This window comes from Brachyhypopomus gauderio, unplaced genomic scaffold, assembly GCF_052324685.1.
Source record: "Brachyhypopomus gauderio isolate BG-103 unplaced genomic scaffold, BGAUD_0.2 sc105, whole genome shotgun sequence".
In the NCBI taxonomy this organism is placed as follows: Eukaryota; Metazoa; Chordata; class Actinopteri; order Gymnotiformes; family Hypopomidae; genus Brachyhypopomus; species Brachyhypopomus gauderio.
The window spans coordinates 32332-50161 of NW_027506926.1; the positions used below are offsets into that span (position 1 = coordinate 32332).

The following is a 17830-nucleotide window of genomic DNA, read 5'->3' on the forward strand; positions in this document are numbered from 1 at the left end:
CCATAAATGTGCAAATAATCTGTGATGCAAAAATGTGCCTTACTAATGTAGTGGCACGTTGGCCTGGATCAACCCAATGATTCGTACATCCTTACAAACAGCATGGTTGGGATAAGATTACAAGCTAGCAGAGTGCGTGATGGGTTGCTTCTAGGTAAACAACAAATTTAAAGCATTTAAATAAAAGCATTTGACATTTCCAGCAAGCCTGTTCCAAAAAGGCACACAACATAGGCATGTCTGGACCAGGGGTGGAAAGTAACTAATTACATTTACTCACATTACTGTAATCAAGTACTTTTTATGAGTAATTTGTAATTTTCTGAGTAGTTTTTGAAACATGTAATTTTTACTTTTACTTGAGTACATTTTGACCCAAGTAGTTTTACTTCAGTACATTTGAACGCCCTCACATTACTGAGTAAAAAAATATTGATGGTGAAAAGTTAAATGCGGGCAGAAATTTAAACTTCCCAGAGTCCCAGAACTGAATGCCAATTGCATGGCCTTGCCTTGCGCACGTCCTTTCCATTGACTCATAATCAGGTCGCAATCTGGTGCTCTTTTTTTCCAAAAGGATGAGATTGTTCTATCTTTAAATCTTCTATCTATCAGGTTCTGTGGGATCCTGTGTACATTTTATTGTGAAAAGTGGAATCCTGTGGGCACTGTATTTTGAATAGTTGGATCCTGTGAGCATTTAAAATAGTGGAATCCTGTGCGCATTTTGTTTTATTTTGAGATGTGGGATCCTATGCTCATTTTATTGTGAATAGTGGGATCCGGTGGGCACTGTATTTTGAATAGTTGGATCCTGTGAGCACTTACTTTTAAATTGTGGGATCCTGTGGGCATTTTATTGTGAGTAGTGGAATCCTGTTGCATTTTAGTTTGATTTGTGGCGTCTTGTGGGCACTTAATTTTGTGTGCATTTTGGTTTTTGAATAATTTGTAATTTAAATTTCTTTATTCTTATCATAGTGTTGTCCGTTGGATAATAGGACTGAAAATTGTTTGCACTTTATGGTACAGGTTGTGACTGTCCTTGTGCTGTGAGGAAGTATGTCCCTGAGCCCAGCTGATCTTTTTGCAAGTGTGGATGTGCACTTAAATACACTTTGAAATCGATTAAAACAACTTGTGCTGAATTTGGTTCATGATTCATCCATGCATTAAATAACTGAAAGTAACTAAGTAACTTTTACTCAAATTACATTTTAAATGAAGTAATTTTGTACTTTTACTCGAGTAAATTTTGAGATGGGTAATTTTACTTTTACTCTGAGTAGATTTTAGGCAAAGTAATGATACTTTTACTCAATTACAATTTTTCAGTACTCTTTCCACCTCTGGTCTGGACCCTTTTAGGGTTGCTCAAGCACCCCTAATGAGAGCTTTTACCCTAGAGCCATCACTGCACTAAATACATGTAAATAACTGCAAAAATGTAAATCCCCAAGCCATGTGAAATATAACCCATGTAAATAATTCCCACGTGCAATATGTGCAATATTTGTAATATGTGCAATACTTGTAACATACATTGTAATATAGCTTGTGCAATATTCAAAATATCACGCAAGCAATCTACGAACCATGTATATGTGGCACTACCTCAACTTATAGATTTATGTTTTATGTTGTGTGTGTATTTACTGTACTGGCAAACACCTTGGATGAGAATCAAATTTCATTGTAATGTAAATTATAATGACAATAAAGGCGATTCTGAAGTCTTTTGTAATCGACGTTTGTTTCTAATAAGCTGAATAAATGTTCAAACCATTGAAAATATATAATTAAATAATAGAGTTTAACAAAACAACCCCCACTCCTTACTAAGAAACATGTGCAGTATGTTTTAGAAATAGTGACGTGTTTGGCAGGTTGCTCCAACTTCACCATATACAATTCTAATGCCCTCTGCATCAACTTTTCCACTGAGAAAGTAATTATAAGCATCTAAATTGCAGTAAGCTTTCACTGCCTCTCTGGTGTAAACACACTGTTTCAGCAACATAGTAATGATACACATCTGGGTTTGTCACTTCAGATAAACATTTGGAAACAGTGGGGAAAATGCCTTAAATTCTTCATGTCTGAGACTCAGTTTTGTTTTCTTTCATCTCTGTGATCTCCCATCACATTCTGTCTTTCCATTTAGTACAATCTTAATGATGCATAAGAACAATCAGACCATCTTGTTGATTCAAAAGCTTTATTAGCATTAGAACTTCACATTAAACATTAAATACATGAAATTACAACATCTTAAATATCTTTTAAAGACAACCAGATCATACAGAATTGAGAAACAATGACAAATACAGTTTGAGCTGAGCCACTACAACACTGCCAGCTAACACACTTCAGAAACCGGCCATCCATGAACCCACCTACACTCTCACAACACTCCCATTAAATGCTTCAACACTAAAAGAAAACAAAACAGGTATTTCCCCGATATACCCTTCAATAACTAAGGGATCATTTAAACACAAGATCCTCTCTGACTGAGGAAAAAAGACAAATCAGGTAGGGGTTGTTTAAGTGCATTACTGCCAGTCAAATTACTGGAGCAATTAGATTTTCAGTGCCTGTACTTTTGGTGAAAGCTTGGTTGAGTCCAGGTCCATCAGGATTTTCTGGTACACCTCGAATGTACGCATGCTTTTTGGATAACTCAAGTTGAGTGTGTAGATGAGCCCATAAAGCATCACACATGTATGGCTGACACTCTGCAGGTTATGGAGAACTTCCACACCTTCCAGCACAACACCAACATCAGCAAAGCGTCCATTACCATCAGGACCATGACCCTCTGCTCGGCAACATCTGCCTCAGCCTCTCTGGATTCAATGTCCTGGAACAGAAAGAACAGGATGATGAGCTGTGTGACCCTAACCTGGACCACCACAATATAAGCAGCTCATCCTTAGGCCAACTGAATGTTAATTTGAAGATATTTCTTTAAAGCAGTGGTGTGCACAGACATTTTGGGGGGCAAGTACTCGGGGGGGTTGAAGGGCACTGTTTAGCGCACGTGGTACACCTAATTATAAAAAAAATTACAAGCACATGTTGAATGAAATTTGACATTTTATTTGTAACATTCTCTAAACGCGAGTTTTCAACGGAGAAAAGTCACGCAGCCAACTGATAAAATTCATATCCAATATTAACTATATACAGTAATTTTTAAGTCCTTCAGTTAACTTCTGTTTACCCTCCACTGTCTGCAGGCCTTGTTGCATATATTTTGCAATTAGTAAATCAATATAGGCCTACAATTAAGGACAATTAATTACAAGAAGGAGTTATAGGCTACTGAGTGTTGTCATTACATGAATGCAGATGGGCATTTTTCACAGGTAATGGGGAACTTCCAGTTTCTTCTTTCACAAATGAATGTGTTAATTTATGTTGTCTAACAAAACCTATACAACAGAAAATGTTCAGCTTAACACATAGATCTGCAAACTCTACCTTAATTATTTGTATGTGGTCGTCCTCACGACCAGTCAGCTAAAAATGCTTAGTAGTTTGGTGCTGTATGAGACATTTTACTGCACAACAAAATGATTTCACGTTGGGCTTAGAGGGCAAACGGTAGATTTGACTTGATGTGTATGTGACTTGGCTGGTGGGGACGGGAGAAGAAGTCTATCTGTGACCGTGTGTGCTGTGCTGAAAACGCTTCCTTCCACTCGCTGAACTGAACTGTTGCTGCAGCGCATCTGGTGTTAAAGGAAGAGAGAGGTCGGGCGTGTGCGAGGTGGTGGCTCATTTCAGGGCATTGTTTTTAATCGCTCAGGTTTTCAAAAGATCATTTCAAACCGACCTCAGTAAAATGAAAACCGAAGTTTCTAAAGGGCACTTTCGTTGATAAAGGGCAGAATTGCTGGTGCTTTAGCACCACCTGATGTCTATGTGTGCACGCCACTGCTTTAAAGCACTGCATATATGTGTTCATGAGAATGAGATGGATGCATGTTCAAGGTAACAATGACCTTAAGACCTTTGATCACCTCCTAAAAGCCTGGAAAAAAAGAAAAAGTCATAAGGATGCATTGTGTGTTTTTGTTAACATGAGATTATATACAGTCTTCTCTCAAATTGTGGACTTTTCAATCAAGATGACAACAACAATTAAAAACTCTGACAAATATTCTTTACAGTAGACTTGTTCTCATGTGTTTAAGGGTTGATCCACCACTGGGGGTAAGGCGTTGTGCTTCTTTAAGACAGAGGGATTTCTGGGGAGACTGCAGAGCCTGCTCTTTTCCTAATGAAGCCTTTGACCTGCTAAAGAAATGCAGTTAACAACACACCAACTAAAAATACATCTAACAATACAGAACCAGGAACCCTCCCACTGATTTTATTCAGATCAGCGATGTAAATACGTAGCTAGTAGCTGCTGTAAGAGCCAAATAAGAAACTGTTCATTGGTGCAGGGAAAACGGATTGAAGAAAAGGAGGCAAACCTCTCCAACCACCTCTCCCTCTCTTCTACAGTCTTCCTGTAACGAATGGAACACGCGAGGAGAGATCCTGATGCGGAAGTGAGTGCTTTTTATTAAGATAATTCAGTACAGCAGGCCACGTAGAGCACACAGCGGTGTTATGCTGGTGTAGGGCTGTAGTGGAGTAGCGGTGGTCAGGACGGTCCGAGGTCGAGAGGCGAGAGCAGAGTCCGGGAGGTATCCAGGGGTCAGGCGGGAGACGTGGTCTAGGGGGCAAGCAGAGTTCGGGACACAGGCAGACAGACCGGAGAAAAGGCTTGGTATGCAACAACATGGAGGCAATACTTCGCAACCAGGAAGTGTAGTTCTGGTGCTTAAGTATGTATGGAATGTGGGCGTGGTGGTGAAACAGGTGAACTTGATTATGTCATCGGCTATTCCTGACACTTCCTTCTCTACTCACCTTTTCTCTCTCCTAAGCTCTTGTAGGGGTAAGGTTTATTCTCCTTCTTACTCTCATCACTGGAATAATAGACTTGATGCACAGGCTCCACTACATCCTGACAGGAAGACCTTCATTTCCTGCGTATACTATAAGTTTAAGTGATTAATCAGGTGTGCAGTACTACTCTTGAATATTTTGCACTTTTCTGCCAAGGTGACAATAAATAATCTGACAATTATCATATAAAGGAGTAGTGTTGTTCTCACATGTTTGAGTTGAGCCTGGGCACCTGATCACCTAAAACAGTAGTATGGTAGAGGAAATAAAGATGCAGTCTTCCAGTCAGGGAGTAGTAGTGTGTGTGCATCATGCCTGTTATGTCTAAAGCTGACTCACATTGTGTTTTGCCCAGTTTTTTGCAAATTGGTCACAAAACTTTACCTTGTGACGTAATAAACAAGGGAGGTGCTGAGCAGCATTGAAAAGCTGAAATGATTCAACTTTTCAGCACCCGTAAAGAAGTGAGCTGTCTTGTATTGGCCTAAGAGAGGACAGTAGGAGTGAGAGGAAGGTTGGAGGGAGGACGATAAAGAAGAGAAAGAACCAACCTTTCCCTAACCTTCCCATGTCTCTCCCTTTACTCCTCGACTGTTGGAAACACCCCCTTCTAGTCAATATTCAGCCCCAAGAGCAAAAATAATTCATGCTTCCAACTACACTGCTTTATGACTTACCTCTTGACATCTGGCTTTGGCTTTTCTGACTGCCTCAGATCCTCAGCTGCCTTTTCACAGAGAAAAACACTAATTATCCCATTGTTTCTCTCCATGAACAGCAATGCTAAACATACTACAAGAAAGACAGGAATGACACATTTGTAAATTACATTGTAGAATTGAAATAAATTGAGAATAACCCATTAAGACCAAATTTGTCACCTTTTTAAATTCCCATGCAAAATTGTGTGAAGTTACACTGGTGGGAGAGGAGTGAGTATGAGAGAAAGAAAGATACAGAGAAGACAGTAGGGGACAACAGTGAAAAGAGCAGGATGGAGAGAAAAAGAGACTGAGAGGAGAGTAGATGAAGACAAAGTATGAGAGGGAGACGGTGTGAAATGGACAACTGCTAATCAGGCTTGTATTCAGGGTTCATACACTTTTTTGACAACTAATTTCCATGACTTTTCCATGACTTTCAGACAAATTTCAATGACTGTACATTCTCTAAACATATGTGTAGACACAAAAAATAAGAAAAAATCCAGGCTAAAATTCCACAGTATATCATCAATTAATGAAAAGACACATAATTGAAAAAATAAACATTTACCGTATTTTCAATATCAATATAAGCCGCATCTAAGTTTTTTTAATGGAAAATGTTGTAGCTATAAGCCGTATCCGGGCTAAAAGCCGGTGAGTTCCCGCTTACCGACGGGTCTGGTTAACGACGGACGGAGTTACGACCGACTTTTCTTAATTTTGCGCGGTGCGTGGAGGTGCAGTGGCAGCACTGTGGAGTGTAGTGGAGTGTTGTGTTGTGTAGTGTTGTGTACGATAAGCTGAAGCAGCACAGCCTCCACCGCAGCCCATCTCGGCAACGCGGTCGCTCTTTCTCACGCTGTACGCACGAGAACATTGTTAGTTTTTTTCTATTGTGTGTTTACGATCAAGGCGTGTCTAAATCTAGGTTCGTGCTTAACGACGAAAACTGCTTTGCGTCGGACTTTTCAGTCTCTAACCCCAACGTTAACCAGTTGGTTAACCACACAGTGCACATTTTGCATGCCCCGTGTCCTTGTCTTTCTCAAGCCATAGCTTGTATTTGTCCAACTGAAGCAGCCATAGTTGAATCGGCATTTACCAGCATTACGCTGATTTACACGTCATCAAAGTACAATCTACAGCTCCGCTTGGAGTCCAACGCTAACGTAGCGAACTAACCTGTGAAGTTACGTTAGTGGTCCACACAAAGAAAAAACATGGCTATATTATATATGTTTATTTTTTCTTCCGGTTATCAACATATATTTATTGTGTCAAGCAAATTTCCATGACTTTTCCAAAAACATTTGAGTATTTTTAGTTTTTCCAAAACTTATCCAGGCCTGGAAATTGCTATTTTCAAATTCCATAACTTTTCCAGGTTTTTCATGACCGTACGAACCCTGTGTATTGGTTATAGTTTCAGTTAACATGTCCACGTACTTGCCATATGTTCAAAGAAGACAAGAAGGCTTCCTTCTGTGTGATGTTCTCAAGGCGCTGGAGTTCATAAGCAGATAGTCCACAACATGCATCCTAATGATCCCCCCACCACACACACACACACACACACACACACACACACACACACACACACACACACACACACACACACACACAAATATTAGAATCCAGCTGATCAGAACCAAGAATCAAAATGACTTGACATTATTTGAAAGGCATTTCTTACTTAACACTTCCAAATCATGCTGCTGGGTCATAAGAAATATGAAGTGTCTGTGTCCTCACCTTGTTGTTTTGGTGAGAATTGTCATCCTTTGCATAGTAAAGGCGTTTAGGTTTGGGTGCCCCAACCTGGCCCACTTTATCCTCAGGTTCCTCTGGACCAAGTGGATTTACTTCCTACAAAGCGACAGCACTACCACCACTTTACTTTTGGGAATTTCTCATTCTAAACAAACAAGCCATTGGACTTAATGATAAACTACTGGTGGTCAAGGTCAATGTGTTCTCATGTCTATCCCATTCTCATGAACGGCACGTTACCCGGCACATCTGGATGGAAATTCCATCTGGCACAAAAGACAGTAGGCTGACATACCCCGTATTCTTTAACCAGTGTGCCCAGGTCTTCATTGAGGTAGATGCTCAGACAGCTCAGCACACAATCACGCCTCACATTGATCTCTTCATTCTGGGAAAACAAACAAACACATGATTCATGCTTGTTAGTGTCAGAGACTCAATAAAACACAGGTGCTGAGGCTAACAAAGTCACTGACATTTCCCTAGTGGACCACCCCATCTGTAAAACACTCCAACAAAGTTATTTGTACTCACGACTAAGCTTGTGAAGCACATTGACACCCCTCCCCCTAAAAAAAAAGACACTTTTATATTGCAGATTTGCACGAATCACAGAAATGCCATATTGTGCATTCACAGCACAGAATTTTGTCAAAATGTAATGAGTTTGCACCTACCAAAACACCTCCATGGCACGAGTTCTCAAGTTCACCTTTAAATAAGCAGACAGCGCCTAGTTTATTACAAAATGAGTATACTAAATGTTGTGGACAAAGAGAATGCTTTCCGGCTTGCTTTGCAACTGATATAACTAGTAATTTTAACCTGCATGAAAACCAACCGCAATAGGTTAGTTTAATCCAGTATCAAACTGTATTACCGAACTAGCTAAGATGTCATGAAAAAGCAAGCCTGTTCGCTGTGATGTTAGCATGTGTTGGTATTGTCTTGTCCAGCAACACGATCGACATAAAACTACTTAAAATAATCAAGAACTATACAAATACATTTACATTGATGTGATGCGATATAAACTGCACGATTAGGACACATTTGAAAGTAATAAAACAGGATGTCTCGGATTGCTTACCGTGGCATGGACGACTGCTACCCACATGAACCTGCCTGCTGGAGACCCGCGGGAGAGCAGCGCATTTCATTTCTCATAACTTCAATGAAAACCAGTCACATACATTTTATATAACAGAATCTTGTTTGATTTACAACTGTAATTATTTCAACTGTGTAGGTATAAATTAACTAATTACATTCAAGACATTTTAGAATTGATTAGATTATGTAATAATTAATGTTAAGGCATAAATATAAAATATATGAGTTTTTAAATAAAATCAAATAGATGTAAATGCATAAAATGAATCATTTCTGCCATGAATCATTTCTGTGAGTGTAACAAACTAAAGACAAAAAACACTAAAAGGTCAGTTTGTGTAGTATTGCTTTTAATCTGTCAATAGAGCATTTACAGACTTTCAGAAGAGTCAAAAACACCACCATGATTTCCATGGAATCCCAGTTAAAACATGTATGCCAGGGGTAATCAATTATATCTTTCCGCGGTCCAATTTTGGTCCGGGTCGGCGGTGTCGAACGTAAGTTGTTGAGCGGGGAGGGGGGGGGGGGGGGGGGCGAACGTAACACTCGTCACGGAATGTTTTTCCAGTAGCCCTGAAATAAATGCTCCGGTTTAAAATTTAGTCTCCCGTAAAAATAAAAAAATATTTTTGGAATTTGGGTCCGTATCCAGTTAATCGGGAATGTGATTGGATCCGGACCGCCATTTGGTGACCCCTGAGGTATGCACATTTCACATCAGCTTTAGTCACATATTAAAAACTAATTAAATTATTGAAACACATTGAAATTTCCGGACTAATATATTTACAGGAATCCAAAACACACAATAACACTTTGTAAGCAAGTGTAGTCCATGCTTTCTGTAGGTCACGGAATAGAGGTGATGCAGAGATTTTAAGGAGGGTGTCATGTCTAGCCCCGCCTCCCTGTCAATCATGTATCACTTTTTAGTCTGTTCAGTCACGCCCCATGTTACTTCCCCTTCAGCTGTGTCTCATTTGTAATTTAGTTCTGGTATTTAATCGTTGGTGTTCAGTCTTTGTGGGTTATTGTAAGGTGATGGTGCATATTATAGTGAAACTTATTGTGAAAGTAAAAATTATGGTGACCGTTTGTGGTCTTGTGCAGTCTGTTGTGTCTTGGATGTCAGATTTGATTAATCTTTCTATATTTCTGTTTTGTTCATGGCTTCTCGTGTCTGTAGATGTCTGTGTGTGTAGTTTGTTAAGTTTTAGTGTTCTGTTATATGTCAGGTTGCTGGTCGAGTCTGTTGTCTTTATGTCTAATGATTAGTTGGTCATATGTGTGTTAGCCAGTTAGTTCCGTTAGTGTCATCATGCCACATTGTGCTCGTGTTGTTCGTGTGTCTACTGTCAATTTGTGTGCAACCCCGTATGTTCAAAGTAAAACCCGTTTGTTTAAAATCCAATCCCCTCAGAGATTGTGTGCGCTTCCTGATTGCACAACACCTGCCACGTCACAGAATAATCCACCATTAAAGGACAGGGAGGGAGTCTTACGAGGTGAGACATTATCAGGAGGAGGATTACGGTTATCTTCCAATGTGTATCTTGTCTGAGGACTTGATTAAACAGGTTAAGGATGGTGAACCGTTTGAGATACCCTCCTCGAATTGTCCCTCCCACGAGTTCAATGAGGAGGATAATTTGGAGGGGTTCATTCTCCAGAGCAGACAATTTTTTTTTTATTTGTCCTTGTCTCAGCCGAGAGAGGAAATGAACACCCTCGATGGGTTTTTAAACTTCTTAGAGCACGATTTGGCAAGAGTGGATCCACTGTTGATTTTGAATTTGGTGTATTCTCTGCTCCCGAGGTTGTTCATTTTCCACCTAGAGCACACAAGAGAGGAAGTCTCAGCACAGGCACCAGTACCCTAGAAGGTTACCACAGCCCCAACTACTAAGAGACCTGCTACAAGGACAGAGCAGCAGGACGTTAAAATGGCTGTTCAGTACGAGCCTACAGTTCGCTGCTCCAAATCTGTAGCAGTACAGTGTACATCAAAGGCCAGCAGACGAGTGTCTGTGGCTGTACAATGCAGCCCCGACCTGCTAACAAGACTCTACATCAATACAGTGGTAAATAGGACCTGTTACGGCTCATGTACCCCTGGTGGCACCCCTAGAATCCCCAGAGGTACCAAAACATTTTTGGGGGGTACGGAGCATATTTGTATATGTGGTCTTTCATATATTCACCTCTGTGTTGTTATCCGGTAACGTTTCTCATGTTCAATTACCAACTACTATCTCTTATGTGCCAATCCACATTTACACTAACAAACTAATCACATTCATAACCAAGCAGGGACACTGATGCCAGTTAGCCTCCTAGCCATGGAGAGTGAAAACATAAGAAAACTTAAAATAATTCATGACTGATGAGGAAACGTTCAAACGTCTGCTCAGAGTCTCCCACTACTGTTTACCTGTGTGAATGTGTTGATGTTGCTGGAGATGACTCCGCTGAGTAAAACTCTTCCTACACTCTGAGCAGTGATATGGCTTCTCTCCTGTGTGAATGTGCTGGTGCAGTTGAAGACTTCTATGTGTAGTAAAACTCTTCCCACACTCTGAGCAGTGATATGGCTTCTCTCCGGTGTGAATGCGCTGGTGTTTTTTGAAATTACTCTGTGTAGTAAAACTCTTCCCACACTCTGAGCAGTGATATGGCTTCTCTCCTGTGTGAATGTGCTGGTGCAGTTGAAGACTTCTCTGTGTAGTAAAACTCTTCCCACACTCTGAGCAGTGATATGGCTTCTCTCCTGTGTGAATGCGCTGGTGTTCATTGAGATGACTCTGTTGAGTAAAACTCTTCCCACACTCTGAGCAGTGATATGGCTTCTCTCCTGTGTGAATGCGCTTGTGCAGTTGAAGACTTCCCTGTGTTATAAAACTCTTCCCACACTCTGAGCAGTGATATGGCTTCTCTCCTGTGTGAATGCGCTGGTGTTCGTTGAGATGACTCTGTTGAGTAAAACTCTTCCCACACTCTGAGCAGTGATATGGCTTCTCTCCTGTGTGAATGCGCTGGTGCCGTTGAAGATTACTCAGTGTAGTAAAACTCTTCCCACACGCTGAGCAGTGATGTGGCTTCTCTCCTGTGTGAATGCGCTGGTGTTTTTTGAGACTACTCTGTTGAGTAAAACTCTTCCCACACTCAGAGCAGTGATATGGCTTCTCTCCTGTGTGAATGCGCTGGTGTTCGTTGAGATGACTCTGTTGAGTATAACTCTTCCCACACTCTGAGCAGTGATATGGCTTCTCTCCTGTGTGAATGTGCTGGTGCAGTTGAAGACTACTCTGTGTAGTAAAACTCTTCCCACACTCTGAGCAGTGATATGGCTTCTCTCCTGTGTGAAGGCGCTGGTGTTTGTTGAGAGAACTCTGTGTAGTAAAACTCTTCCCACACTCTGAGCAGTGATATGGCTTCTCTCCTGTGTGAATGCACTGGTGTTCATTGAGAGGACTCTGTCGATTAAAACTCTTCCCACACTCTGAGCAGTAATATGGCTTCTCTCCGGCGTGAAAGCGCTGGTGTGTTTTGAGATTATTCTGTTGAGTAAAACTCTTCCCACACTCTGAGCAGTGATATGGCTTCTCTCCTGTGTGAATGCGCTGGTGTTGCTGGAGATTTCCCTGTGTAGTAAAACTCTTCCCACACTCTGAGCAGTGATATGGCTTCTCTCCTGTGTGAAGGCGCTGGTGTTTGTTGAGAGAACTCTGTGTAGTAAAACTCTTCCCACACTCTGAGCAGTGATATGGCTTCTCTCCTGTGTGAATGCACTGGTGTTCATTGAGAGGACTCTGTCGATTAAAACTCTTCCCACACTCTGAGCAGTAATATGGCTTCTCTCCGGCGTGAAAGCGCTGGTGTGTTTTGAGATTATTCTGTTGAGTAAAACTCTTCCCACACTCTGAGCAGTGATATGGCTTCTCTCCTGTGTGAAGGCGCTGGTGTTTGTTGAGAGAACTCTGTGTAGTAAAACTCTTCCCACACTCTGAGCAGTGATATGGCTTCTCTCCTGTGTGAATGCACTGGTGTTCATTGAGAGGACTCTGTCGATTAAAACTCTTCCCACACTCTGAGCAGTAATATGGCTTCTCTCCGGCGTGAAAGCGCTGGTGTGTTTTGAGATTATTCTGTTGAGTAAAACTCTTCCCACACTCTGAGCAGTGATATGGCTTCTCTCCTGTGTGAATGCGCTGGTGTTGCTGGAGATTTCCCTGTGTAGTAAAACTCTTCCCACACTCTGAGCAGTGATATGGTTTCTCTCCTGTGTGAATGCGCTGGTGTTCGTTGTGATGACTCTGTTTAGTAAAACTCTTCCCACACTCTGAGCAGTGATATGGCTTCTCTCCTGTGTGAATGTGCTGGTGTTGCTGGAGATGACTGTGTTTAGTAAAACTCTTTCCACAATCTAAGCAGTTGTAGCTTTTCTCCTTTTCCATGTTTACCGATTTCAACAGTCTGACATACTCCTCACAGATAAATGTGTTTATGTAGGTAACGTTTACAGCATTGATTCCTATAGGAAAAAGACATTGCAAATTCATTGTGAGATGAAGATGAAACAATCATGACAAAGAACCATTTGGGCTCTGCATAATGCTAAAGACATTCATGCTAAATACCATCAGGAGACAGTGCTAGGCTTCCTTACTTAAAATGAAAACATTTGTCTATGTTGTGATACGTGTCTCTCTCTGTTTGGTTCAGTGCCACTCTATGTGCCAGTCTATAGGTACTTTTATTTTGTATGGCTCATCAACTTTATTTTCAAAGTTGTTCTTTTCTTTCCTTTCTCTCTCATGGTGCTGCAGAGCTGCTTTGGTCTGTTGAAGCTCCTTATGAGTTCCAGCAGTGTGATTTGATCTTTTAAATTATTGTGCATCAGAGAATTAATCTATGGGCAGCACCAACATATCACAGAAAATTCACCTGTGCACACGATTACTCATTGTGCCATGTTTCCAGGTAGATTGAAGGTAAAAATGATGATGGCCTCTTTAGAAAGCACTCCTGTTAAAAGTGTGTAAAAAGTCACATGATCTACAAAGGACATATTTTGTACGTACGTATTTGTACGTGTAGTGTGATGTATTAGAAAGTTGCTGTGCATTTGTTTGAACGTCACATATGAATTTACAACTATCACATTTTGTATTTGTAAGTCACTGTTTTCATTTGAAAATCACGTTGTTTGCTTGCAAATAGTATATTTGTGGAATATGTTCTGTTTGTTTACAATGATTGGGCAGCATTATAACCCCATAGCAGAGTTACTGTCCTGTTCAGAAGGGTCTATAACCCAGTCTTTGTGCGTATAATGAGATTGGGAGATACGGTGTTAATACTGTGTAAAAGGATGTATAACCCAGCCTGTGTGTGTATAATGAGATTGAGAGATACTGTGTTAATACTGTGTTAAAGGATGTATAACCCAGCCTGTGTGTATAATGAGATTGGGAGATACTGTGTTAATACTGTGTTAAAGGATGTATAACCCAGCCTGTGTGTGTAATGAGATGAGGCTACCTGTAGGCTGTGTGTGTGCTTTAAACTGTTGCTTAATTATCTGGATTATACTGAGAAATGTATCAGTCACAGGTTTAAAATATAACTCACCTCTTCAGAAGATCTCAAATCTCTCACTGTTAAGACAACTTCTTCAACATTTTTGTTGGACTGAAAATGATTGGAATGAAATAATTAAAATTCCACACTTCACATTTATTAAAATAGAAAACATGTACATGCACACGTGGTGTAGATCTAACACATCTACTTTATTCAAACTGTTTCTCAACATAGATCTCTGTGCCATTTCATATTAAATGCCATGTCATTTTTACAGTGTATCTGTAAAAGGTGTTTGAGATCTACAGTATAGGCGAGATCTACTGCCATCTTCTAGTGAAATATAAAATAGCTTTTTTGTAAAAGGGCATTTTATACTGTGCTGGCAGGCTGCATATTGTCACCTGGTCCGAACTTTGGACATGCCTGCACTACAGCATAACTTCCTATAAACACCAACATAACGTTTTAGTAAAATGTACATTTGATCTCATATTGTCTGTCACTGATAAATAACAATGTACAAACAACTGGAGAAAATGACAGATGGGTTGAAAACTCAAATGCTGATCCCACAGATCACTACGACCTTTACCAAGACTACATGCACTCAGGGTGACAACATTAACATGCAAGCTTAAAATAATACATGTTATTCCCATCATTTATTTTATTTGCTCTGAAATATAGATACTAATTTGAAAAAGACAAAGGATCTTGCAGGGTGACTATTTACAAGACTAGATTCCTTTAAAGATCATTTTATATCGTGTGGTGGATATTTACAAAAAGAGAAACCGATTAACAATGGGAAAATAATTAGAAACCAAGTGCGTAAATTACATTTCAATGCGGGGGTGGGGAGACAATACACAGTAAACATTTTCTAAAGGAGTTCCTGAGGGGGCGTCAAAGCTTCTCCCAAATGTTGTTATTGTGCTTAGGAAAAGTACACCAGTATATATCTGTATGATTTCACCTAAACGTAAAAACACTCCAATGAATAACCAAACTAAATCAAATATTAAATCTACAGTAATAAAACCGCATAATATAACTAGATAAGCTTTTATCTTTGTAACAGGAACCACTGGACTACTAAACAAAAGATCCAAATATAATTATATTCGTATAGTATCAAATAAGTAGCTACGTTATCTGGCTGGGTTAGTTAGCGCTACAACATCCATTATAAAAACACTTTAACACACTGAATTTTCCACCAACTTAGTCAAGACACGAGATTCAACCGTGAGGTAACGGAACGAACAAAATAGTGTGGTTAAGATGTGGTTAAAAGGTGTTAGTGGTACGTATTACTAAGTTAAATACTTACAGGTCAACCAGTAGTCCAACACTTCCAAACACCAACACGACAATAGGCGCAACTCCACTAAACGCCCGATGCTGATATTGAGAATAAGGAAACCTGTGGTCTGTAATGTCCGATGGTGATGGTAGGTAGAGGTGGGCGGATCGATCCAAATATCGATACCAACGCTGCTATTGATTTGGAGCAATACTCGTGTAAAAAGATTAATACTCAATCTTTTTAACTCTCCCGCACACACCGACTGCTGCTGCGTACGTGGATTCATCAAAGTCTCTTCTCTGTCTGTAAGAGCAGCGTTGCCAACAAGTTTCCGTATCTGCAGAAGCAAAAGTCCAGGGGGTGGAGCTAGATCTAGATCCAACTCCTCCCACCGTCCATAGTTTCTTTTGGTCGGTCCAGGGGGCGGAGCTGCATCTAATCCAACTCCTCCTACGTGTCGCTTACGTTTTCCGACCAGGAAATATAAATCCAATAAATTCACCCTTAAGACTGCTACCGTTTAGAGATCAAAATGTTCTTTAAATGTTATTTAAATAACATAATACACGTTTTTTAAGTTTACAAGAAAACGTAAAAGTTGCCAACTCCTCAGTAAGGAAAGACGCTATTGGCTATCCTAAAAGTCACAAAATGGCGTCATCGCCTACTTTGCATAATACCTTTTTTTGAAGCTGTAAAATAATAACGTTGTGGGAGAGAAAAAAAAATATATACTATAAATATGTTAGAGTGACTGATTGAGACTGTGTGAGTTAAATTCAGTGATTTATTTTAATTCGTTTATTTCATGCTGGTTGCCATTTTGATAAATTCCTGCACGAAAACGAGGCTGTGGTGGGAAGAATCCCGGAAGTGTCGTGCGGAGCTGCAGGAGCGGTGCAGCTAGTTCAGTGCTGCTGTGGCATATTGTTGTGTGGCAGCTGTAATTTAGTGATGGGAAGATGATACCTCAAGGAGTGTATCCACACACTACACAAACTGTGTTGACACTGTATTGACACTGTGTTGGTCATTGTTGTGTGGCAGCTGTAATTTAGTGATGGGAAGATGATACCTCAAGGAGTATATCCACACACTACACAAACTGTGTTGACACTGTATTGACGCTGTGTTGGTCATTGTTGTGTGGCAGGCTGTAATTTAGTGATGGGAAGATGATACCTCAAGGAGTATATCCACACACTACACAAACTGTGTTGACACTGTATTGACATTGTGTTGGTCATAGCTAGCTAGCAAATGCAAAATAATAATTAAAAAAAACATTAAATAGTGTCTAAGTTAGCACGAGCTTACCCTGATAATAATCTCCAGACAATGATACGGGTAATGGCAGATAATGATACAGATAATAATCTTCAAAAAAATCTGTTTAAGAAGGTTAATAACTAGTTTGTACGTAGGACAGCAATCTAACCTAGAATGGATAACTTGGCTAGCCGTGGCATACAGACTGCGGGTTTTCAACCATAACAAATTGGAAGATCGATATATGCTTGCTGTTTGTTCATGTTACCATGTATCTCATTTCAGATTACAGATTACAGAAAAGTGTGCTCCAAACTGCTACTGCATAGTAAGATCGCTTACTGGATTAAACAAACTGAAAACCGGCAGTGTGCCTACCTTGTTTACATGGTGTCAACCAGAAGGACAATAGAACGCATCCAGAGGTAAAGGTCACCCAAAATTAGTTAAATCATTTGTGTTCCAGCTTGAAGAATATAAAAAATAAAAATGACTGGCCTTAATTCCCAATTCTAATGTGTGTGCAGGGACCCTGTTTGTATCACTAGGATAAGAGCAACATCATCAGAAGGGGAACCAATGTAAGTACATGCAGTTTTAAGACTTACACAGATGGGAGCTACTGCGATCACTTTATTCATAATTTATTTATGTTTGTCAATATTTTAGTTCAACTTGTGACTTTTATGAGGAAAAGGAAGAATTGCACATTACAAATCTGCATGAGAAAGAAATGTGAGTTACCAGAGACGTACAGAGCTGCAAATGATGAATTAATTTGTCAATGAATGTATTACTCATTACAATATTTGATTTGAAAGGTTATTGGAATATTTGAAACATTTTATCTTTATTATGTAAACAAAATAATGGTCTAAGCCCATAACGAGTTGATGCAGTGCATGAAGTAAAGTCTGGTAATCCATAACACTATTATCAAAGCACTTTAATGTATTGCAAGCAACAGTCAGCAGGGTTTGTATAACATGGTGCAATTACCTGTACTCTATGCTTGGTACGTTACCAATATGGCCAAGTAGAGAGTCTGTAGATGAACTGATCCCACCCTCCTTTAAACAGACATTCCCCAAAGCATGAGTGATAC

General features: G+C 40.0%; 1 protein-coding gene and 2 long non-coding RNA genes across 7 annotated transcripts; 1 reads left to right on the forward strand and 2 right to left on the reverse strand.

The window, feature by feature from the left end:
* Positions 1 to 2330: 2330 nt before the first annotated feature.
* On the reverse strand, positions 2331 to 7780 carry LOC143497307 (uncharacterized). 5 transcript variants are annotated; one of them, XR_013125810.1, is made up of 4 exons: positions 7741 to 7780; positions 7428 to 7541; positions 7122 to 7214; positions 2331 to 5695 (listed from the first exon to the last, which is right to left on the reverse strand). It is a non-coding gene; the product is annotated as an uncharacterized LOC143497307 (long non-coding RNA). The 5 variants fall into 5 exon arrangements; XR_013125813.1 differs by having other exon boundaries at positions 2331 to 4302; positions 4488 to 5695; positions 7428 to 7777; XR_013125812.1 differs by having other exon boundaries at positions 2331 to 4305; positions 4488 to 5695; positions 7428 to 7777.
* A 1322-nt stretch (positions 7781 to 9102) lies between these two features.
* Positions 9103 to 15576, reverse strand: LOC143497289 (uncharacterized). Its single transcript, XM_076993180.1, has 4 exons — positions 15481 to 15576; positions 14193 to 14252; positions 10993 to 13092; positions 9103 to 10393 (listed from the first exon to the last, which is right to left on the reverse strand). The coding sequence occupies exons 3-4, from the start codon at positions 13013 to 13015 to the stop codon at positions 10383 to 10385; spliced, it is 2034 nt and encodes a 677-aa protein (XP_076849295.1). The 5' UTR covers positions 13016 to 13092; positions 14193 to 14252; positions 15481 to 15576; the 3' UTR covers positions 9103 to 10382.
* A 778-nt stretch (positions 15577 to 16354) lies between these two features.
* On the forward strand, positions 16355 to 17563 carry LOC143497312 (uncharacterized). Its single transcript, XR_013125821.1, has 3 exons — positions 16355 to 17150; positions 17253 to 17306; positions 17395 to 17563. It is a non-coding gene; the product is annotated as an uncharacterized LOC143497312 (long non-coding RNA).
* The last annotated feature ends 267 nt before the right edge of the window (positions 17564 to 17830 follow it).

Coding starts and splice junctions, on each gene's coding strand:
- LOC143497289 (XM_076993180.1), bottom strand. CDS start 13,015: ATGGAAAAGGAGAAAAGCTACAACTGCTTAGATTGTGGAAAGAGTTTT.